The sequence below is a fragment of the Pteronotus mesoamericanus genome, unplaced genomic scaffold, assembly GCF_021234165.1.
Source record: "Pteronotus mesoamericanus isolate MK-2021 breed Mesoamerican mustached bat unplaced genomic scaffold, CSHL_Meso_final scaffold_36, whole genome shotgun sequence".
Lineage (NCBI taxonomy): Eukaryota > Metazoa > Chordata > Mammalia > Chiroptera > Mormoopidae > Pteronotus > Pteronotus mesoamericanus.
In genome coordinates this window covers 1,582,550-1,606,998 of record NW_026555313.1, presented here as the reverse complement: position 1 = coordinate 1,606,998, position 24,449 = coordinate 1,582,550, and the positions used below count along the sequence as shown (strand labels likewise).

The 24,449-nt window shown below is 34.7% G+C and overlaps 1 protein-coding gene across 3 annotated transcripts in view; it reads right to left on the bottom strand.

Annotated features, from left to right (window-relative positions):
• The window catches only part of CEP57 (centrosomal protein 57), a 39,438-nt gene that overhangs the window by 9,584 nt on the left and 5,405 nt on the right, over positions 1-24,449 (bottom strand). Inside the window, exons 2-8 of one of the 3 annotated variants that reach the window (XM_054592521.1) lie at positions 17,101-17,195; positions 12,167-12,323; positions 9,204-9,383; positions 8,733-8,854; positions 3,668-3,784; positions 2,963-3,040; positions 466-573 (exon numbers count right to left, since the gene is read on the bottom strand). In XM_054592521.1, coding sequence (XP_054448496.1) covers positions 466-573; positions 2,963-3,040; positions 3,668-3,784; positions 8,733-8,854; positions 9,204-9,383; positions 12,167-12,323; positions 17,101-17,169 — 831 coding nt within the window. In that variant the 5' untranslated portion in view covers positions 17,170-17,195. Of the gene's footprint in view, positions 1-465; positions 574-2,962; positions 3,041-3,667; positions 3,785-8,732; positions 8,855-9,203; positions 9,384-11,022; positions 11,206-12,166; positions 12,324-17,100; positions 17,196-24,449 lie in introns of those variants that run through there. The other 2 variants (XM_054592523.1, XM_054592522.1) reach the window with 2 other exon arrangements.

The following is a 24,449-nucleotide window of genomic DNA, read 5'->3' as shown; positions in this document are numbered from 1 at the left end:
TTTATTCACATGACAATAAAAGCTAACTATACATGACTAACCTGTAACTTTAGCTTACTACTGGGCTACTACTTGCCTCATCTATTTTGGCCTATTATGGTCTCAAGATCCTAATACTTGTCAACATGCATCCTAGCCTAGGAAAGAAAGAAACAGTACCTGACAAAACTGCAGTTACAATCTAATATTGTGTGTATAAAACATTTTAAGAGCAAAAGGTAATTCATGCAATACTGAATATTAACTAATAAATAATTACACAGTGTTTGGAGCTCTAAAATGCTTTCATATATATTATTTCACTATCAGGGTAAACATTGAGAAATAGGTATTAATGTCCACTTTTCGAATGAAGAAGGTTTAATGTGCCCATCCAATGTTGTAGTACCACATGGTTAATGAGTGTCCTCATATAAATTACGCCCAATAATAATCAGTACTTTGACTTACTGGTTGTTTTCCTACCTTTTCTGGTGGTTTTGACTTCTTTTTCTTAATTTTTCTTGTACTGGGAGCACAAGAAGTTGCCTTATCTTCCAAGATAAGTCTATTTGTTTCTAGACCTGTCTGCAACTAGAAAAAATATGAGAGCCTAAAGTTAATGCTGTAGAAACAAAGGTTACTCAAATTTCACATTTGTCATGTAAAAGCCTGTACATCATAGCTGTATAACTACTTCTGGAACCAATCTATCAACATTTATCAAACATTTTAAATCAGTATCAGCATCTCAATTTATCTTAAGTGCAGTGTAATAATTTGTCCTTTTTTTAGCCTAATTATTACTAGTTGCTCTATAAATTATAGCTAATGAGTTAAATGCATTAAATCTAACTGCAAACTGATGCTTCAATATTTTCTTCCTTTTGCACATAGAATCTACAACAGTGCCAGACACAAAAGCAGCTTGAGAACAAAACGTATTTCTTCCTCCTTTAAAAACTCATACACTTAAAAGATAAGGAAAGAAACTGAAAATTTATGTACATAAGAACTGGAAGGTATGTCAAGAAATGTCATCTAATCCCTTAATCCAGAAGTTTAGTAACTACATTAAAAATAACCTCCACCTACATGGTAGAAATTCCACAAGCAATTACTAAGGATTTCAAGTAAGAGCTGCTGTTTTCTCTAAACCAACTTACAACTTTACTTAAAAAATTTAATACACACATGCACATTTACAAATTTGTTTATTAGTCTAGAACAGTGGTTTTCAAACCTGCCTGTTTATCAAAATTGTCTGGAGATTATACGAAAAAGTCTGATTGCTCCTCTCCAGACCCCATGATTTTGAACCTTCCAGTTCTGGGAAACTTGTATGTAAAAGAATTTTAAAGTTCCTCAGGAAATTAAGACAGAACTGAAACAAACACTTGGCAAATGATGGATTAGTTAAAAGAAATACTGAACCCTGACCAGTGTGGCTCAGCTGGCTGGACATTGCCCTGCAAACCAAAATGTCACTGGTTCAATTCCCAGTCAGGGCACATGCTTGGGTTGTATGTTTGACCCCTAGTTCGGGTGTGCATGAGGGGCAACTGAACGATGTTTCTCTCTTACATGGATATTTCTTTCTCTTTCTCCCTCCCATTCCCTCTCTCTGAAGATAAGTCAATAAATAACATCTAAAAAAAAAAAAATACTGAGATTACTAATACTTCCCACAATAAATGAATTCTCTGGGGAAAGAATCTATTCAGTGACAAAGGAATATAGAATCTTCATTCTTAGGAGCATCTAAATTCCCACACATCTAATGATGTTTTATAAACAGTTAAACTGAATACATAGAATTCAATGAACATGAAATTATAATTCTGGAAAACCTAAGAGGCCAATAAGTTAGAATAGCATACAAAAGAACAATTTTTTCCAATAGCTTAACTTTCAGCTTTTTATTTCTTCCTGGAAGCTGTCATATATTTGTGTGGCAGAATTTTAACATTTTAAAGTACGTTAATTATCTTTTTCTGTTGTTTGATCTAACACTAAGAAGATATAAAATGAAGATCACTTTGTCACTGATACAATTCAAGATCTGAATTGGATTAATATAATGGTTATAATCCTGCGAGCACCCTCATGAAGTGATCCCTAGCATCTGGCCATAGTTTGAACTACGAAGCCTTCATTCCCAATTGTTTTGGAATCAGGAACTGCTTCTTGTGTTAATATTATAATGAGAAAAGAGACATACAAATGTTTTATTTATATGTGTGTATGTGTGTGTGTACTCACACTGGATTTGGGAGGGCAATATATGGGAGATATTTGAATAAATATACTTCTAAGGGGAGAGTTAACAGTTATTAACAAAAGTCTTTTATTGAGCCTGTAAGTAAGACTTATTGGGTACAGAAGAGTTACTAATTCTTCTAGAAATGCAGTTCTGGTTGTTGTATATAAACTCAATATTTTGGGGAATCCGCACTGTCTTACCCATTCTACCTAGTGGCCACTGAATGGGATAAAAATCCAAGACCATTGAGCAAACTCATTTTCCTAATCTGGTATCTTTTGTGAATTAGTACGTCAATAGCTAGTTGAGCCCATTACCTCAACTTCTGTCTTGGTGTTTTGAGGCCATCAAAGAAAAGAAAGCACCTATAAATAGAATACTGAATGATGGCTTTCAAGTATTTCTAAAAGTGGCCCATGTGAAAAGTTTTACATAATTATGTATTATTACCTTATTATGTATATAGTCTTGATATTTTTGGTCTACTAATTTTTCAAAATACTGATTGAAACTCCATAATTTGAAAATCTCTAAAGAAATGCTGAGCTTTTACTCTGCAAAATGTTTGTAATTTTCCATATTAAGTTATATACCTAAGAATTTATATATTAGACCATTCTAAAGTATAAATAATCTAAGAAGTCCACAGTTCTATTCATATCTATTCATATAAAAATAATACAATATATGAGGAGCCTAACTGTTCACATTTCAATGTACCTCAGCTGCTTTAGCCTGCATACGTTTTCTTTCCTTTTCTTCTTCACGAAGTTTTGCTTCTAACTCTTGCATTTTTTTCTAGTGAAAAAAAATTCAAAGTGGTTAACAGTGAAAAAGTCTTACTGTCTACTTGTAAAATTTTAATACAGCAAAAGAAGAATATGAGTAAAATTTTGGCATAGTAAACATAAGCTTATTAGTTCACTCTGGTAATGGTTCTGGGTTTGCCAGTATCCATGACACTCCCTGGTGATTCATTATTTAGTTAGTCATTTGCGAGGTAGCTGTGAGGTTCAACAGAATTATGGGTAAAACCATATAATTCCAAAGAACCCATCTCTGTATGAAGGCACTCAGGTTAGATGGAAGTTGAATCTGAAACGTTAGTGTCAGTGATAGTAAGTACCTCCCAAAAGAATCAATTAAAACTAAACTTAGGTCACAGACCAACTTAAACTAAATGATACAAGCCTTAGGAATACTCAAAGACATTTATCTTCAAACATTAAAAAGAAAACAAAACTTCTCATGTACATCAAGGTTTTGAAATGTGAATATTCTCTCCAAATTATGTTTCTTCCTTTAAAAAAAATCTGTTTCTTTGTCATAAGATCACCTTTCTATAAATATCCAGTATTATGAAATAATCAATTTTATAAAAGAACCAATATTATATATTAATGAGTAAAAAATACATTCACTGACTTCTGCAAGGGCCTGCATTGCGGTAAGTTTGTTATATTCCTGCTCAAGAACGTCCAATTTTTCAAGTTGGCTCTGAACATGTGTTTGATCATGTTGTCGTTCTCTTTCTAGGGAAACCTGGGAAATGATATTAAATACAGCATGATAATTTGACCAAAAAAACTCTGAAAAACAACACCAAGTGTAACTGAGAATATATGCTACTTTCCCCTGACCATTCATAAAACTTAAGGTACTGCAGAGAAATTATACGGGAACAAAAGATTAAGATGAAACCGCAAAAACATGAGTTAATAACAAGTGGACTCCTGTTCTCATTATATATTATAATGTTTGATTCTGTTATAGCGAGACTATCATTATACTTTGAGACAGTATATTTACTAGACATACTATAGGCTACAAACGCACAAACACACATTTTCAGTCTGGTTCTCTTAAATAGTTAATCTCTTTTATTAAGACAATAATTATGTTTTTGGTATCTATAATTTATACTTCCTCTGAATTATAGGTAAAACATCTACTTTTTTTTTCAGGTTAGGATCCAGAATTTAAAAACACTGTTACATATCAGATTTAAGAACTGACGATCACAGAATGAACTATTAAACTAGGATAAGAAGTGGACATATGCTAAATTTAGGTTTGTTGGTAAAAGCCAAATCACCAAATACTGTACCTGATCTTGTAAAGAGTATATATCTTCCACAAGCAATACTTCACATACAAGTCAACAGCAGTAAGTAATGTACCATAAGAAATTTGAATATGATGAAGTAATATAAAGCAATCATTTTTTCAGGAATTTGTGCGAACTACTAATTTCCGCCTATCCACCACAGTGGATAGTTTACTGCTCTTAAAAGAAGACATTTAATTTAAAATTGGACAAGATTATATTTTATCCAGCATTAGAACCATTCCTATTAAACAAGATATTTAAAATTTACTAATTAAATGGGGCTATAATTCAAAGTCATCAATTATATACAGTCATGAACCACTTAACAACAGGGATACATTCTTAGAAATGCATCATTAGGTGACTTCGTCATTGTGCAAACATCAGAGAGTATACTTACATAAACCTAGATAAGTATAGCATAATACAGACCTATACTATGTATGGTATAGCCTATTGCTCTTAGATTAATAGCCTGTAAAGTATTTTACTGTGCAAAACAACATAAAGCAACATGGACAACAGAGTGAGAATTGACTGTGGGAGAGGGGGGTTGGGTGGGGTGGGTGGAGGAGGGCACAGGGGGAAAAACTGAGACAACTGCAATAGAATAAACATGATTTTAAAATAAAATAAAGACGTTAAAAAAACATGAGTAAATCAAACACAAGAGAAAATGATGTAATTTTACAGTTGTTAAATACGGGATGTATGAGGCTGCTACTGGCATAACATGGCATTTCTGTTTTATAGCAAACTTTTCTTTTCCATAAGTAGAAAGAGAACAATCTAAAACAACAATGAAACATACAGTAAATACATAAAACAGTAACACAGTTGTTTATTATCAATTTCAAGTATAATATGTTGTTCACAATCATATGTACTATACTTTTTATATGACTGGCAATGCATTAAGTTTGTTTACACCACCAGCATCACCATGAGTAATCTAATGTACTATGGTGTTACACCAACTACAGCATCACTAGGTAACAGAAATTTTTCAACTCCATTAAATTCTTATGGGACCACCATTATATATGCAGTCTATAGTTGACTGAAACATTGTGATAAAGCATATGACATGTCTAACAGGCATTCCTCGGCAATTTTGTAGGTTTAGAAACTAAACATGCTACCAGTGGGTCAAGGAGAAATCAAAGAGAGGAAATTAAAACAATACTTTGAAACGAATGACAATGAAGACACAACTTTCCAAAATCTATAGAAAGCAGCAAAAGCAGTTCAAAGGGGAAAGTTCCCTGCAATAGGAGCCTACCTTATGACAAGAAAAATCCCACATCAACAATCTAACTCTAAACCTAAAGAAAACAGAAAAACAAAAAACAAAGTTCTAGGTTAGAAGAGAGAAAATAATAAAGATCAGAGCAGAAATAGATGACAAAGTCTAAAAAAGCAATAGTAAAGATCAATGAAACAACCGGTTCTTTGTAAAGATAAACGAAATTGATAAACCTTTAGCCATACTTAATCAAAAGAAAAAAAAGAAATGGCCTGAATAATATCAGAAACTAAGCAAGTGAAAGCTGACACCACAGAAATACAGACATCTTAAGAGAATACTACAAACAATTATAGATCACCAAATTGGGCAAGAAATGGATAAATTTCTAGAAACAACAACTTTCCAAGAGTGAAACAGGAAGAAACAGAAAATCCAAACTGACCACTTACTAGTAATGAAATTGATCAGTAATCAAAAAACTCCCAACAACAAATTGCAGGACCAGAAGGCTTCATAGGTAAATTTTACCAAGCTTTTAAATAAGAACTATCTTTCTCAAACTATTCCAAAAAACACATGAGAAAGAAACACTCCCAAACTCATTCTATGAGGCCAGCATTACCCTAATACCAGAACTAAAGTCATATTAAAAAAGTTACATGCCAATACCCTTGATGAACACAGATGCAAAATCCTCAACCATATAGATATATAATACCATGAAAAAAGAATTCTAAGGACTCCACCAAAAAAGCATTAGAATAAATGAATTTCATCAACTTGCAGGATACAAATTTAGTATCATAAATTGGCTGTTTCGGAGCACTAATAACAAACTATCAGAAAGAGAAATCAAGAATAAAATACCTAGCAATAAATTTAACCAAGGAGGTAAAAGACCTGTACTCTGCACACTGTAAGACATTAAAGAAACTGAAGACAGAAAAAAAATAAATGGAGGGATATACTATGTTCATGGATTAAAAAATTATTATCATTAAAAAGTCCATATTATCAAAAACAATATACAGATTCAATATAATACTTTTCAAAATACCATGGCATTTTCCATGAAACTAGAATAATGCTAAAATTTATATAAAATCATAGCAGATACAGCACAGCCAAAGTAAAGCAACCTTAAAGAAGATAAGAGTGTCCAAGGCATCATGTTCCCTGATTTCAAACTACACTACAACTATAGCAATCAAAACAATATGGTACTGGCACAAAAACAAATACACAGATCAGTGGAACACAAAAAGAGATCCAAGAAATAAATCCATGCTTATATGATCGATTAATCTATAACAAGGAGACACCAATATACAATGGAGAAAAAAATACTCTCTTCAATAAACGCTTGGGAAAACTGGATACATGGAAATAATTAAACACTTTCTTAGACTATATACAAAAGTAAACTAAAAAATGAAAGATTTACATGTAAACCCTGAAACAATAAAATTCATGGGAAAACATAGGCAGTAAACTCTTTGACATTGGTCTTAGCAGTATTTTTTTTTTTTTAAATATGTCTCCTCAGGCCAGGGCAAAGAAAGAAAAACTAAGCAAATGAGACTACATCAAACTAAAACTCTTTTGCATAGCACAGGAAACAATCATCATATAACAACAAAATAACTGAATGGCAGAAGATACTTGCAAAATATATAACCAATAAGAGTAACTGAAATCATAAAACAGAGTTTTAAAGAAATCATAAAACTCTGCATGAAAAAAGAAAAACAAAAAACTGCACCTATTTAAAAAAAGGGCAGAGGACCTAAATAGACATTTCTACAAAGAAGACATACTTTGTCCAAAGACATCTGAAAAGATGCTGCACAGCAGTAATTATTAGGTAATACAAATGAAAAACACAGTGAATTATCACCTCACATCTGTCAGAATGGTGGTATCAAAAAAACAACAAATAACAAGTGGTAGTAAGGATGTGGAGAAATACGAGCCCTAAAATGGAAACACTAATTCAAAAAGATATGTGCACCTCTTCACTGCTGCATTATTTACAATAGCCAAAATATGGAAACAAACTAGCTGTCCATAAAGAGATGAATGAATAAAGGAGACATGCAAGCGTGTGCGCATGCACTCACAATGGAATATTATTTAGCCATAAAAAAGAACAAAATATTGCCATTTGTGATCATATAAATGGACCTAAAGGGTAGTATGCTAAATAAGAGATAGATAAATACCACGTGATTTCACTCATAGGTGAAATCTAAAAATAAAACACAAAACAAATGAAAAAACAAAAATACTCATACAGAGAACAAACTAATGGATGCCAGGGTAGAGGGGGTGGAGGGAATGAATGAAAAAAACGTGAAGGGGATTTAAAAAGTACAAAATTCCAGTTACAAAATAAATGTCATATGGATGTACTGGTACAATACAGGGAATACAGTCAATATTGTAAGAGCTGTACAGTGACAGATGGTTATAAGACTTATCATGATGATCACTTTGTAAGGTATGTAATGTTGTATCACTATTTGTACACCCAAACCTGTATGTTAATTACACTTTAATATAAAATCAGTTTTTCAAAGTATTAAAAACCTTGAAATCAGCTGCCTTGCTTGCTTGAGTCTTTAAATAAAATAGAGTGATACATACAATTTTTTTGTACTTTTTGTAATGTAGACTAAAAGAAGTTAACATAACTTGAAAAGATCATGTAACTCACTACATGGTGTTCTTCCAATTTAAGTAAAACTTTACCAAATATAGCAATTACAAAGCCAATCAAATCTTCAGACACCATAAATGATCCCAAGTAATTTTTGTCTTGCACTGTTACACTGTTCAAAAGAAGCAGCTATCAAAGCTGTGTGTAGAAGATATGGCAGTATGTGTGAGGGTCATCCCAAAAGAAAATCCTGTATAGCTATGCTGAAAAAAAACAAATTACATTTTTTCTCAAAGTTTACACTAGTCTTTCAAAATGAACTACTGGTATTATTGCCAGTGATTACTTTAAGATAAAAGGAAAAATGATTAGAACAGCACAATTAGTCCTCACTGAGAAAAAAGGTCTTTAAGTCAATCTAATTTTTCCCATAACTAACTGTCCTTAAGAATGAATCTGCAAAGTACTATACCTGTTTCTCCAAGACAGATGTCCTTTCCATCTCTGCATGCTTTATCATATTACGCATGTATTCCAATTGTTTTTCTAAAAGATTACATTTATTTTCTGCAGCTAACAACTGAGATGTCAGTTCTAAAAGAATATGTTAAAAAAAAAAAGGCAGAAATTAGGTCACTCATAGAATAGTTTTAACAGGCTGTTAAATGGAATTATGCCTACTGTATACGTAATAACCACTCTCCAGGAGCCCTGGAAGCCTTTCCAGATGACCTAAATCTTTCCCTATATGCTAATCTGCCTTGAATTCGGTCAGTAAGTATAATTCATGACATCAGCACCTGTTCCTCAAAACGCATCTGAGTATACAATGCAGTTTTGTGGCTCTTAAAGACTGACTGCTAGAAAAATGCTAATGTGCAATTTTGGAGTAATTTTACAATGCTTAGTTTAAGTGTTTTATTTCCTTAATAATTAAACCAACCTTGATTGTGCTTTGATTCCTCATTTTTTGAATTCTCCCTTTCTTGTATCTGTTCATCCAATACTTTCTTATATTCAATTGTTTCTCTAGACAATGTTTTCACACTTTCTTCTGCCTGGATCCTTTCAAGTTCTAAACGTCGAATCTTATCTTGAAGATTCTTCAGAGCAGAAAATATGGCTGCCAAATACAAATATGGATACTATAACATAACAATATATAAGGAGAAAGGTCACTTATAGAGAATAACCTTATCTAAATAAAAAATAAGATTGATGGGTGGGTCCAGTGGAATATCACTGTTTAGTAACAATAAAATTTTAATTATCATCACATGAGAATTCTTCTTAAAAAATCCATTTAAAGACATCTTTTGAGCTTCTGAAACATGCTAAATACTCAAGTAAAAAACCAATTATAGTAAAAACATTTCAAAGATTTTATAAAATGGTAAAAATATTTAGCTAATCATACAAAGTTCATATAACTGTCCCAAAGTATATTAACTATAACTTTTCTGTTTCATTAAAAGGATCACATGCAGATTCCAACCACAGAGCTAAAATAGTCAAACACAAAAATGGTTATTTTTTTTAATGCCTATTTTTTCATTACTTAGCGCAAAAAAAAAGAAAGAAAATCTAAGCGCACTTTAACTGTCCAACAAGTTTCTAATTATAAAAGTAATATGTCTTCACTATAGAAGGCACAAGAAGCAACAACAAAGAAAATAACCGATAATCCTACTACCAAGAGATAATGACTGTTGTTTTTGGTTATGTCTTTCAATATCTTACTTTATGTATCAAATAGTTTGAAATCAACCTATTTAAAATTATTTAAAACTTAAAATGTATTTAAGTTTTGTTTTGCAATCTATCATTATGATACAGTGAGCATTCTCTTATGCTGTGTTAAAAGGTTACTTCCTTATTACCAATAAAAATTGAAAAATTAAGTTACTAGGTCAAAAATATTCATATTTTCAAGGCTCCTGAAACAAAGTAAAGCAACCTCAGAATAGGTTGCATCAATTTATACTTTCATAAGAAGCATATCTTTGCCAACAAAGATACTAATTACAGTATCTCTGCCACTCTGATTAAAGAATACATACGACTTCTGGCTATTTTATTTTGCACTTCTATTAAAAGTTTAAATATATTATTGGTCAATTTTCTATCTTTTATAAATTTCTTTGCCTATTTTTCTATAAGAAAAAAGTCTAGCCTCCATTTTTTATGTCTTTAATTCTAGTTTTGATGTACTGATGATTTTTCATAGTTATATGAAACAATATTTTCTGTCAAGTTCTTTATATATATGTTTTTTGTAAACAAGCTTAGATAAACTTTGTATTTTCCTTTATTATACTTAAGTATAATAGTTTCACACATTTTTACATTTAATTCTTTAAGTCAAGTAAAATGTATTTTTATATTAAAGAAAGAATTTTAAACAGCGACTTTATCATATACAAAATTCGCACATATACCTATATATAGAGATCTAATTATTACATACACATATGCCTAAGACAGTTTCAGGACTTCCTTTAATCTCATTTAATTAATATGCCAATATTTTAATTTTTAACATTTTATAATCTTTAAAACTGCCAGTTTTTCTATATTCTATGTCTTTAAACCATTTCAATATTATCTTTATCAATTAAATATTTAGAATCATTTTGCCTAAACATTGATTTAAGAGACTTCACGTATACCATACAATAGGTAGGAAAAACTGCCATCTTTTAAAAATCAAGCCTTCATAAAAATTAAGCATATTTTTTCATTTATCAACATAATTCACTCACCAAATTTTTCAGTGCCTAACATGTGACAGACCCAAATAGGAGATTGAGATATTTTAGAATATAGATAGCTTATTCTTCTGGTATGCAATGAACTCATCAATTTTTATCCCTTTTAGTGCTTCTGCTGTTTTGTTTCACCTCTCCCACATTGGCAAAATATTTCTCTTTGAACAATGTTTTTGTCTGGGTAAACAAACAAAAGTCACTTGGGGTGAGATCAGATGAATAGGGAGGGTGGGGCACAGGGATCATGCTGTTTTTGGTCAAAAACTTCTGAACACTCAGCGCGGTATGGACAGGTGTGCTCATAAGTCACCCATTATGGAAATGGCCAAAAATGTTTAAAGATTCTTAAAAAAAAAAAATCCACTGAGGCTTATCGCAGTACCTCTTACAACGCCAGCTAGTATGCTGATACAGATAGGCTCCTAGAACACTCATCTAGTGGGATGCCTGTACTACCAGTGTCCCCACTAGGTGAGTGTTCCAGGACCTGCCCTCCAAGAAGATCATTCCAGTGTATTTTTTAGGTCCCCCCTTATACTGCGTCTCACAGATGATGAAAAGGAAAATGTTAATTAATTTAATGGTTAATAAAACAACTGATAAAGTGCTACTCATCAGAATACAGTAGTTAAAGCCTGGCAATTCTGAAAACTAACAAAAGTTATATAATATTCAAACAACTTAACATAGGTTTAAAAAGCTAAAAACAAACAACTAAGCCCACAGTGGAATAAAAACAGTTAAGTTTTCGTAATAACTTCTATTTTTAAAAAAGAAAAAGCCCAAAATAAAGTAACCAAGCAATAGAGTTCTAGCAGGAACACAAGGTCTAAGAATTAGATATTAATCCTTCTGTTACAATAGTTCATCTAGTTCTGATCTTTACATCTATGTAAAGAAACTTTTAAAAAAGTTAGAAGAAAATTACTAGACAATAACATAAGAATTACGATGTTTTACAATCAAGAAACAAATGTAAAAAGGCATTATATTTTGAGGAGGTTAAAAACAGGAAGGAGGGAATATACTATACTATACTCTCCTTTAAATTTAAAATAAATGGAAGACACAAGAGTTTTTAAGCAGTGGATAAATACAAGCACAAAATAACATCTACTTTGCTAGGCTCTATTATTACCTCTGCTGTTGCTTTCTGGATAGGCGAGTGTAGGCTTATTTGGGGAGCGTCGTAGATCACTATTAAGGAAAGGTTTATCAGGTGGATATACTACATATGGAGATGCAGAATGGCGAACCATATTTCCATTAGCCTTTGATGGTTGTGCTAAGATGTTCTGAAAAATAAAAATACAGTAATTACCGTTCAAAATCTAAAATGAAAGTAGCATATAAATATAGATATATGTTTGTATGAATGCTCATGACTGAGAACTGGATTGGTCATATATTCCACTAAAAGAGACAAGAAACAAAAGAGTCCACTGATCATATATGACAGAATTCAATCATTACTTTAAAATACTAAAACTTTTAACATGTTTCACATTTGTGTAAGTACAGCCATATGCCAGATACTATAAAAAGGAAATAATGTTCACAGAACTTGAATACAAAGCTGCACAAAAGTATTTAAATGTGACACTCACAATGAATTTTATTTTAAAAAATATTCACTGTAAAACATATTCAGAAAGGTAGTATTTTTTTTACAGTATCAGAAACTATTGCAAACTGACTGAATTTTTTTTAATTAATTTATTTACTTTTTAAATACATTTGTCTCTGCCTTCCCCCCACCTCTTTCCCTTGCCCCCACCCACCTTCCCTCCCTCAGCTCTTCCCCTTTGGTTTTGTCCATGAGTCCTTGCTATATGTTCCTTGACTTTCCCCTTCCCTTCCTTTTCTCTGCCCCCCCCCCTTCCCTCTTGTCTCTGTTGATTTCTTTTCCTTTCAGTGTTGCTGGTCATATTTTCCTTGCTTCTTTGCATTGTTGGTTAGGTTCCGCTTATAGGTGAGATCATATGGTATTTGTCTTTCGCCCCCTGGCTTATTTCGCTTAGCATGATGCTCTCCAGTTCCATCCATGCTGTCGCAAAGTTTAGTACTTCTTTTTTTCTTTCTGCTGCGTAGTATTCCATTGTGTATATGTACCATGATGTTTTGATCCAATCATCTACTGATGGGCATTTAGGTGGCTTCCAACACTTGGCTATTGTAAATTGTGCTGCTATGAACATTGGGGTGCATAGGTTCTTTTGGATTGGCGTTTTGGTGTTCTCAGGGTATAGTCCCAGCAGGGGAATCGCTGGATCAAAAGGCAGTTCCATTTTCAGCTTTCTGAGGAAATTCCACACTGCTTTCCATAGTGGCTGCACCAGTCTGCATTCCCACCAACAGTGGACTAGGGTTCCCTTTTCTCCACAGCCTCGCCAGCACCTGTTGTTTGTGGATCTATTTATGATGGCCATTCTGACCGGTGTGAGGTGGTACCTCATGGTGGTTTTGATCTGCATTTCTCTGATGGCTAGTGATGCAGAGCATCCTTTCAAATGCCTCTGGGCCCTCTGTATCTCCTCCTTAGAAAAGCATCTGCCCAGGTCCTTTGCCCATTTTTTCACTGGATCGTTTGTCTTCTTGGAGTAAAGTCGAGTGAGTTCTTTGTATATCTTGGAGATCAAACCTCTATCTGATGTATCATTAGCAAATATATTTTCCCAAATGGTTGGCTCCCTTTTCATTTTGCTGATGTTTTCTTTCGCCGTGCAGAAGCTTCTTATTTTGATGAGGTCCCACTTGTTTATTCTTTCCTTTATGTCCCTTGCTTTAGGAGACATATCAGTGAAAAAATTGCTGCATGGGATATCTGAGAGTTTCCTGCCAATGTTCTCCTCTAGGACTTTGATGGTGTTGCGACTTATATTTAAGTCTTTTATCCATCTTGAGTTTATTTTTGTGTATGGTGTCAGCTGATGATCCAATTTCAATTTTTTGCATGTAGCCATCCAGCTCTCCCAACACCATTTGTTGAAGAGGCTGTTATTGCCCCATTTTATGCTTCTGCCCCCTTTGTCGAATATTAGATGTCCATAGAGACCTGGGCTTATTTCTGGGCTTTCTATTCTGTTCCACTGGTCTATGGGTCTGTTCTTGTGCCAGTACCAGATTGTTTTGAGTATAGTGGCTTTGTAGTAGAGTTTGATGTCCGGTATTGTGATCCCTCCTACTTTGTGTTTCTTTCTCAAAATTGCTGCGGCTATTCGAGGTCATTTATGGTTCCATATAAATTTTTGAAATGTCTGTTCTATTTCTGTGAAATACGTCATTGGTATCTTAATAGGGATTGCGTTGAATCTATAAATTGCTTTTGGTAGTATGGACATTTTAAGGATATTAATTCTTCCAATCCATGTGCACGGTATATGCTTCCATTTATTTGTGTCTTCCTTAATTTCTTTTTTCAATGTTGTATAGTTTTCTGCATACAGGTCTTTTGTGTCTTTGGTTAAATTTATCCCTAGGTACTTTATCTTTTTTCGTGCTATATCGAATGGTATATTTTTCCTAATTTCTTCGTCGTCTATTGCATTGCTGGTGTACAAAAACGCCTTTGATTTCTGAATGTTGACTTTGTATCCTGCTGTTTTGCCAAATTCACTTATTAGGTTGAGGAGTTTTTTGGTAGAGTCTACAGGGTTCTCTACGTACACTATCATGTCATCTGCAAACAATGATAGTTTTACTTCCTCCTTTCCTATTTGGAAGCCTTTTATCTCTTTCTCTTGTCTGACCGCAGTGGCTAGGACTTCCAATACGATGTTGAAAAGAAGCGGTGAGAGCGGACATCCTTGTCGTGTTCCCGATCTTAGTGGGAAAGCTTTCAGTTTTTGCCCGTTGAGTATGATATTGGCTGTAGGTTTTTCATATATGGCCTTTATTACGTTGAGGAATGCCCCATTGATTCCCATTTTGCTGAGTGTTTTGATCATAAATGGGTGCTGTACCTTGTCAAATGCTTTTTCTGCATCTATCGAGATGATCATGTGGTTTTTGTCTTTTCTTTGATTTATGTGGTGTATCACGTTTACTGATTTGCGTATATTGAACCATCCCTGCATCCCTGGGATGAATCCCACTTGATCGTGATGGATAATCTTTTGAGTGTATTGCTGGATGCGGTTTGCCAATATTTTGTTGAGGATTTTAGCATCTATGTTCATCAGGGAAATTGGCCTGTAGTTTTCTTTCTTTGCAGGGTCTTTATCTGGTTTTGGGATCAGGGTGATGCTGGCCTCATAGAAGGAGTCTGGGAGTCTTCCCTCTTCTTGGATTTTTTTGGAATAGTCTGAGATGAACAGGGGTTAGCTCTTCCTTAAATGTTTTGTAAAATTCTCCTGGGAAACCGTCTGGCCCTGGGCTTTTGTGTGCTGGGAGTTTCTTGATGACTGCTTCAATTTCCCCAACTGTTATCGGTCTGTTCAAGCTTTCTGTTTCTTCCTCCTTCAGTGTTGGAAGATTATATTTTTCTAAAAATTTGTCCATTTCATCAAGATTTTCAAATTCCTTGGCATATAATTTTTCATAATAGTTTCTGATAATCATTTGTATTTCTGTGGTATCAGTTGTTATTTCTCCTCTTTCATTTCTGATATTATTAATTTGGGTCCTCTCCCTTTTTTTCTTGATGAGTCTGCTTAAAGGCTTGTCAACTTTATGAATCTTTTCAAAGAACCAGCTTCTGGATTGGTTGATCCTCTGAATTGTTCTTTTTGTCTCTATGTCATTCAGTTCTGCTCTAATCTGGACTATTTCCTTCCTTCTACTTGCTCTGGGATTTATTTGTTGTTGTTTCTCCAGTTCTTCAAGTTGTAGTGTTAGGTCTTTTATTTGAAATGTTTCTATCTTTTTAAGGTAAGCCTGTATTGCTATGAACTTCCCTCTCAGGACCGCCTTTGCTGTGTCCCATAGGTTTTGGACAGTTGTCTGTTCATTTTCATTTGTTTCCAGAAATTTTTTGATTTCTTCTCTTATCTCATTATTGACCCATTCATTGTTTAATAGCGTACTGTTCAGTCTCCATGAGTTTGCAAGTTTTTGAAGTTTCTCTTTGAGGTTGTTTTCGAGTTTCAAGGCCTTGTGGTCTGAGAAAAAGGCAAACTGACTGAATTAATCTCTCCCATCAACTACTTTATGAATATTTATCAAAGGTCCAAAACTCTGTAATTTACATGAAGAAAATAAGACATAGTTCTTGCCTCAAAAACTTTACATTTAGTCAGGAGGAAAAAGGAGAAACAAAGAAAACATTAAAGCTTGTAAAACATCTCAACATAAAAGTTTATTTCCACACATACGTCTTCTGTCACGAATGGGATTCTGTACCATTTGGGATTCTGTTCCACATGGTAATTTTCAGTGCAAGTGACACTAACTGTAGTTTTGTTTGCTATAGGTGACTTCCTGTTGGTAAAGAGATCTGGAGTGGGGGAAGTAATGGAGAATCTGACAGCTAAGGGGGAAGATATTTCTGCTAGCTGCTCAAAATTCTCAGACATTCATTTTTCTTATTCAAGTAGCCACAGCAATCTAGGTTTCCAATTCTTACCTTTGAAGAATTGACTATAAAGCGTCAGGAGAATGTTTCCAAAAAGTACGAAGGAATATGAATATTTACAATAAAAGTAAACCTCCTTGTGTATACAAAGGCCATCAAAATAACCACATTGTATCTAAATCTTACTAAAAATCAAACTATTTTTGCATTAAAAACCATGCAATGTTTCAGCCAGTTTAAGAAGGCAAATGCAAAACACACATTATAGCTATGAAAACTAAAGGAGAGGACAGGAGCTTGGAAGGGGTAGGAGTAAGTCTCAAAAGTGGTAAGTCAATGCTAAGCCTACTGTGAAAAGTATGTTGACATGCAACAAGGACTGACTGTTAACATTTTTTTAAGCTTTCTGGCAACCTCACATCAGATTTTATAGGTGGCTGGAAATCAGGGTGAATTTTCAGTTCTTAAAATACTGCCAGCCCTGGCTGGTGGCTCAGCAGACTGAGTGCCAGCCTGTGAACCAAAAGGTCACTGGTTCGATTCCCAGTCAGGGCACATACCTGGGTTGCGGGCCAGATGCAAGAGGCAACTGAGAGATGTATCTCTTGCACATCCATGTTTCTCTCCATCTCTTTCTCCCTCCCTTTCCCTCTTTCTAAAAATAAATAAAATAAAATAAAAACCCTGCCAAATTGTGTATTTAAGGAAAAAAAATATATAAAAAATACCGCAAAGCTCTTGCAAAGCACCATGCGTTATCACATAGCAGTTTTAAATATGATTCTTCACAGAGTATTTTAGGTCTTCATACAACCTATTGGCATCTTATGTCACAATGGTTAGGAAATATTCCCTATTATTTATGAACATAAGGTACTGAAAGTTCACTTATGATTTGTGAAACAATTTTTGTTAGAATTACTGAACATTGCACAGATATTAACAGGACTATGCATAACTTACCAAAAACAAAACAATGAAAACAAGGCAACCTCATTAAATTCACTGCCTGCTAGCTCCTAGAAAATAGTTTAAGATTTGTCCAAAAAATTTTGCTACATACATGTTATCAAAACACTACTCGGGTTGCATTGGCAGACAAATTAAGCAAAGTATTTTTATATAAAAATGCAAGTTAAAATGAGATGAGTTTTTTCTGAAAAGCAATTCTAAATGTATTCCGTTTTCTAAGTCAGCCAACTCATTTTGAATGTCAAGGTTTAATCAACGAAAATCATTATCAAGAATGTGTTGGGTCAATGTCCTCATTTTTGCAAGCAGCCTGAAGCAAATAGGAAAAAGACAAATCAACCAAAAACGAAAGGAAGACAGAAAGTAAAATGGCTTTGCTAAAGTTATTTACAATAACTATTTTGAAATAAAATGAAAACATGAGATGCAAAACTAGTAACTCTTACTTATACAAACACAAAATATATCCAGTAAAATAGTAAAGGATATGCCATGGCCAGTGTGGCTCAGCTGGCTGGAGCATCATCCTATAAACCAAGAGGTCACAGGATGGATTCCCAGTCAGGGCACATGTCCTAGGCTGCACGTTTGGTCCCCAGGCAGGGCACATATAAGAGGCAACTGATCCATGTTTCTTTGGCATTGCTGTTTCTCTCCCTCTCTCTAAAATCAATAAGCATGACCTCAGATGAGGACTAAAAAAAAAAAAAAAAAAAAACTGTTAAAGGATAAAATGTGATATAAAGATATAGAAATATTATTAGGCTTTGAAAGGAGGAAAATCCCATCACATGCTACATAATAGATAAACCTTGGATAAACCTTAAGTACATTATGATTAGTGAAGTCACTCACAAAAAGACAAATACTTTACAATTCCACTTACATGAGGTCTCTAAGGTAGCCAAGTTCATAGAAACAGAAAATAGAATCTTGGTTCCCAGGGATGGAGGGAGGTTGCAAATAGTAGTTGTTTAATGGACACAGAGTTTCAAATTTAAAAGATGAAAAAGTTCTGAGGATCTGCTTCCCAATAATGTGAATATACTTAACACTACTAAACTGTACACTTAAAAATGGTTATGATGGTAAAGTTTAGGTAAACACCTAAAACTACAAATTTATTAAGCATTTTTAATAGCCAGGTCTTTCCAAGTGAGAAAACAATGGAGAAAAAGTTATGAACTTCAGGGATTAGAGAAGTAGTGCTTTTTTAAGAGTTGGGAAGTACCGTAAAAACAATCTTGTATACTCTCTCGTTTCACCCAAAAATAAATAAATAAATAAATAAATAAATAGATAAGGAAAAGGAGATTCAACGAAGTTGACTTGCCTACCACTCCTCATTCTTATAGCCACCACCACCTCACCCCCTGCAGACCCAGGGGAATCACATTGTATGTAAATAAATGAATTAACTACTCTCAAGAGAACCCACCAACCTACCTACACTCTTCTCACTTTGCCTTTCCTCCCCTGAAACAATGAGTGAGCTTTGTACAATGAACCCGTTTCTATTACCTATTCAAAATCTTGGTTTCTATACCCCTCTCCCTCTGAGTGCCATCCAGTTCTCCCTCCGCACCAGATCTTGCACCAGATCTTTCACGTTGCTATTAGGGCAAGTGGAGGGGGAGGAAGAGGAGGGGAAGAGGAAGGAAGGGGAAAGGGAGGTGGGGAAGTGGAAGGAGAGGAGGGAAGAAGAAGGGGGGAGGGGAAGGTGAGGAAAGAAAAAGAAAAAATTTAAAAGGGGAAGGGAAGGGATGGGGAGAGGGAAAGTTTCTGAATTTAAGGACTCCCCTCTAGTTCCTGTTTCATTTCTCAGCTTTAGTAAGAGTCCCTCAAAATAACAGTAATTGCTGCTACCTCTTAATCACCTCTCCCTCTTAACTCTTCCAATCAGACTTGAGTGTTTATCAATTCAGAGAAACAGCTCTTAAGCTCATCATTGACACAGTAGATTACTTCACTTTCTTTAGAGAATGGAAACACACTCTTGGTTTTCCTCCTAATATAGGACCCTCCCTCTGAATCTTGCTTCTTTCTTTTTCCTCCAAATCTGGAGTTCCCCAAAGCTTAGTACTTCTCCTTATTTTCACCTATATGGATTCCTTTGATGATCTCACCTACACTCAGGGGTTTGAAAAGCCTTTACTTACTAAGAACTTTCAAGTTTAAATACAGATTCCAGAACTCTCCCACTTGAACTGTATATTCAAATTGAACTTCCCACTCATCTCCACTGGGGTGTCAATATGGGTACCCCAACTTGTCTAAAACCAAATTCCAAAATCTGTTCCCAAAACCTGCTCCTCTCCCAGCATACCACAGTAACTGGCACCACCATTTACCCAGCTGCTCAGGCCAAAACCCTTGGAGTTATTTTTCATACATTCCACATCCAATCTCTCAGTAAGTTTTGTTGGGTCTCTGTCAGAATCTATCAAGAAACTCTCCAACTTCTCAATTCCACTACTATCACCCTGCTTGACACCACCATGATCTGAGGTCTAGACTAACAGATTAGCCTCCTATGAACTCTTGTCTACATCCCCTTAGTCTGTTCTCCAAATAGTCGTCCTTATGCTTCTTTTTAAAAAGTGAATTAATTCAAGTAATACCCCTATTCAAAATGCTGCAATGACTTTTCATCACAGAAAAAAATCCGAAGTTCTCATCATGGCTTATAAGGCCCACATAATTTGACCCAGGCTAACCCTGACCTCATTCCCTACCTCTATCTCCCCATACCACCACCACCACCATTTCCCAGCCGTTCTAACCTTTGATTTCTAGAATGCACAGTACACTCCACTTTCATGTGCTAAATTCACTGTGCCCAGAAAATTCCCTTCCTCATGCCACTGAGTAACCTGCGTAAAAGTCTGTGAGGCTTTCTCCGACTACCCTGGCTAAATTAGTGCCCTTCTGTCACTCAATCTCTGTACTTAAAACAAAAAAATACTTATCCCTACCTGATATATTTATTATCTGTGTGTCCAGTGGGATAAAAAATATATTTGGTTTCTGTCCCTGGTTCCTGACAGATTTATTTTAAAGATTTTATTTATTTTAGACAGAGCGGAAAGGAGGGAAAAAGAAAGGGAAACTTCAATGTGTGGTTGCCTCTCACGTGCTCCCCACTGGGGATCTGGCCCGCAACCTAGGCATGTGCCCTGACTGGGAATTGAACTGGTGACCCTTTGGTTCACAGGCTGAAGCACACCAGTCAGGGCTCCTGACAGATTTAAAAACTTTTGAAATTTCTTAAATGACTGAAGTGTCTTTGTTATGCTAATAGTGGGGCCCCTTATATAGCTTTAGGATGAGGGGTGGTAGCCAGGAAAACCAACCAGGTATTGCAAGTTAGAAATTTAGGCGCAATACCCAGATCTCAGAAAAAGGAAAAAGGAAGGTAACTGGAGACTGAGGTCACCAATGGCCAGTGGTCTAACCAGTCATGCCAACATATGAAAGCTCCATAAAAACTCTTGCACAATGAGGTTCTAGGAGCATCCAGATAGGTCATGAAAGCCCCCTATACATCTTGTCCTACACGTCTCTGCCATTTACCTGTTTCTGAGTTGTATCTTTCATTGAAAAGCTATAAACATAAGTATACTGATTTCCTGAGTTCTGAGAGTCATTCTGGCAAGTTATTAAATGTGAATGAAAGGAGTCATGTAATTCCTTGATCTGCAGATGGTTGTGCAGAAGTGTATGCACCTTGGGGAAATCTGGGACTTTGAGCTGACAACTGAAGTGGAAACAGTCTTGTTGCACCAAATCTCTTAACTTGTGAGGTCTGCACTATCTCCAGGAAGTTAGTGTGAGAAGTGATATGACTTATAGGGCACCCAGTTAGCACAAGAACTCATGTGGGAATAGCAGAGTCATCCCCAATAGAGTTCAAGTTCTAATAAATGACATTCTATAAATACATTTAAGAAATCTGTTGAATGCAAAACAGAAAAAAAACATTGTTTTTAAATTTAATTATCCTATTCAATAATTACTACAATCCATTGAAAGACAATAAAAGCTTTTAGTTTCCTTTATATCAAAAGACACACAGCACAGCTGTCATAGAAGTAGAGTTAATAGCAGACTTGAAATTGCTATCCTTGGAAATGTCTGCTTACAAGGTTGGTTCTTGGCTACTATCTGGAAGCTTGAATTTTGCAAAGGTTCCAATTACTGTTACCATGAGTGTTAGGGGTCCCTAAGACCAGGCCCAGGTTTGATAACTTGCTAGGACAGGACTCAGCAGATAGTTATACTCATCTGTGATTTATTACAGCAAAAGGACCAAAACAAAATCAGCAAAGAGAAAAGATGCACAGGGTGAAGTCTGTAGAAAATCAGGTGCAAGCTTTCAAAATTCCCCTAAAGGATGTGTATAATTCCTCCAGCAACTAATAATGAGAATTTATGTGAAGTGGAGTCTACTAAGAAAGCTCATCAGACTTAGTGGCCAAGGTTTTATTGGGGGCTGGTCACATTTCTGACTTCCTAAATGAAAGAAAGTGTTCAGCATAAACCACATTGTACAAACAGTTTAGGCACAGTGAGCCATCTTATTATTTCGGCCAGTGATTTTCAACCTTTTTCATCTCGTGGCACACATAAACTAAATACTAAAATTCTGTGACACACCAAAACAAACAAACAAAAAAACCCCCAACACTAACCAAGTATTTTGCCAATCCAAGAAAAAAGGTATAATTTTGATTCATTCCTAACAGATGGCTATTGTTGTGTTGGCTGTTGCCATTTTTTTATTTGATAATCTAAGGGAAAAGAGGTCAGTTTTCCTGACTAAAGAGTTAGGTATTGCACATTTTAAAATTCTTGAGGCACACTGGATAAAAATCATAGATTTAGGCTGAAGTTTTACATTAGTGTAGGAAATTATTTACTATTAAGTTCATAGGTGCCAACCAAGAGTCAACCTTGTAAACAGACCTTTCTAAAGATAGTCATCTAGGATGACAGATTTCAAGTGTATTCTCCCTGCCTTCAATGCCATATGCCATCATCAATCATGGGTTCCTGAAAACTATGGGAGGGCAAAAGATTCTTCAAGCAGAATGTTATGCTCACTCCCCCCACCTATACACTAAAAATAACCACCCATAAACCAAAAGTTTGTACTGCAGTTAACAATTTATACTTCCATTATCTGAGTTGATCCTCAAAACAATCCTGACAGTTAAGAAAAGCATCTCTACTTTATAGTTCAGGAAGATATACATAAATTTATTCTCAGAACACTGAACATGGTATCTTAGATTTGTTAGCACTTTAAAAAGATTTTATTTATTTATTTTTAGAGGGGGGGGGAAGGGAGGGGGAAAGAGAAGTAGAGTAACATCGATGTGTGGTTGCCTTTCATGCACCCCCTGCTGGGAACCTGGTCCAAAACCCAGCCATGTGCCCAACTAGGAATCCAACTTGAGACTCTTTGGTTGACAGGCCTGCACTCAATCCCCTGAGCTACACCAGCCAGGGCTGCTTGTTCGTGTTTGTTTAAAGCATATTCACATTCCCCTGTAATTATCACAAGAACCCTGTGAGGTAAGCACATCAAATATTATTGTTCCCATTTTGTAGGTGAAAAGAACAGAGACTAAGAAAACTTAAGCCACTTGCTTAAGGTCTCATTGCTATTAAGTAGCCCAAGTTCAACTCCTACCTAATCCAGTACTACTTCCATGACCGCAAACATTCAATAAATATTTTTTCAACTAAAGTGATATGATTCTAGGATAAACTTTCAGGATTAAACGCAAAATGTTTACCCTGACAGCTTTCTTTCCTGGTAGCTTTAGTTATTATGGCAAATACTGTACTTAGGAATACTTATGATTCAAATATTTACTTAACATCTCTGTGTAACACTGTTAAGTAAAAAATATGATTAAAAATGTGTATTTGCCTTCCTTTCAAATAGAATGTGTAACATGGCACATAAAAGTTTAAATACAATTTAGTAAACCATACCCTACTCTGTAGAAGAGATAAAACAGTATGTTCAAGGTGGGGTTATTCCAGGTAAGACCATGTGAATGTGATAACATCTTTTAATGCAATCCACTCCATTAAAGTGAAAATACATATGATCACATCAATAAATGCAAAAAAGCATCCAATAAAATTCAAGAACTATTTTCTTAAGATAAAGAAAATTACCCAGAAAATGACAATATATTTAATGGTGCAGAATTTGAAACATTCCTTTTGAAATTCAGAAACAAGACAAAGATTTACAAGACAACTCTAGTCAATGCTGTGCTGCATTTCCTGGCCTGCACATTAAGATAACAGAAAGAAATAACAGATGTTAAGAATGAAAAAGAAGAATCCAAATTTCAGATTATGATCATCTAAATAGAAAACACCAAAGAATCCTCAAATATTAGCATTAAGAGTTCAGGAATGTTGCTGAGTAAAATTAATATGAGAGAATCAATAATAATTCTATATACTAGTTAGAAAATTCAACTTATGAAAGCGTATTTGAAAACTAGAAATAAATTTAATAAATGAAGTCCAAGACCTGATATTTTAAAACTTTACTGAAAACTGTTCCAAAAACCTGAATTGACATAACATGTTCCTACAGAAAGCTTAATATCCTAAAGACATCAGTTATTTTGAAATTGAACTTAAAATTTCAATAGAATTCAATAGCAGACTCTAGAATTTCTATTGAAGAACGGCAAAGGACCAAGTACAGTTAACATTTCTGTTGAGGAACAAGGAAGACAGTTACTCTCTCAGACAAATAAAAAGGAGAATCATTAAGACAGTGACTACAGACAAGGAGAGAGAAATAAAATGTGAGAAAGAGCCTATAACACACCCATGATATATGGAAATTAATAAGTTGATAGCTAAAATTACATATTGGGGAAAGGATGAGTTTTCAATCAGT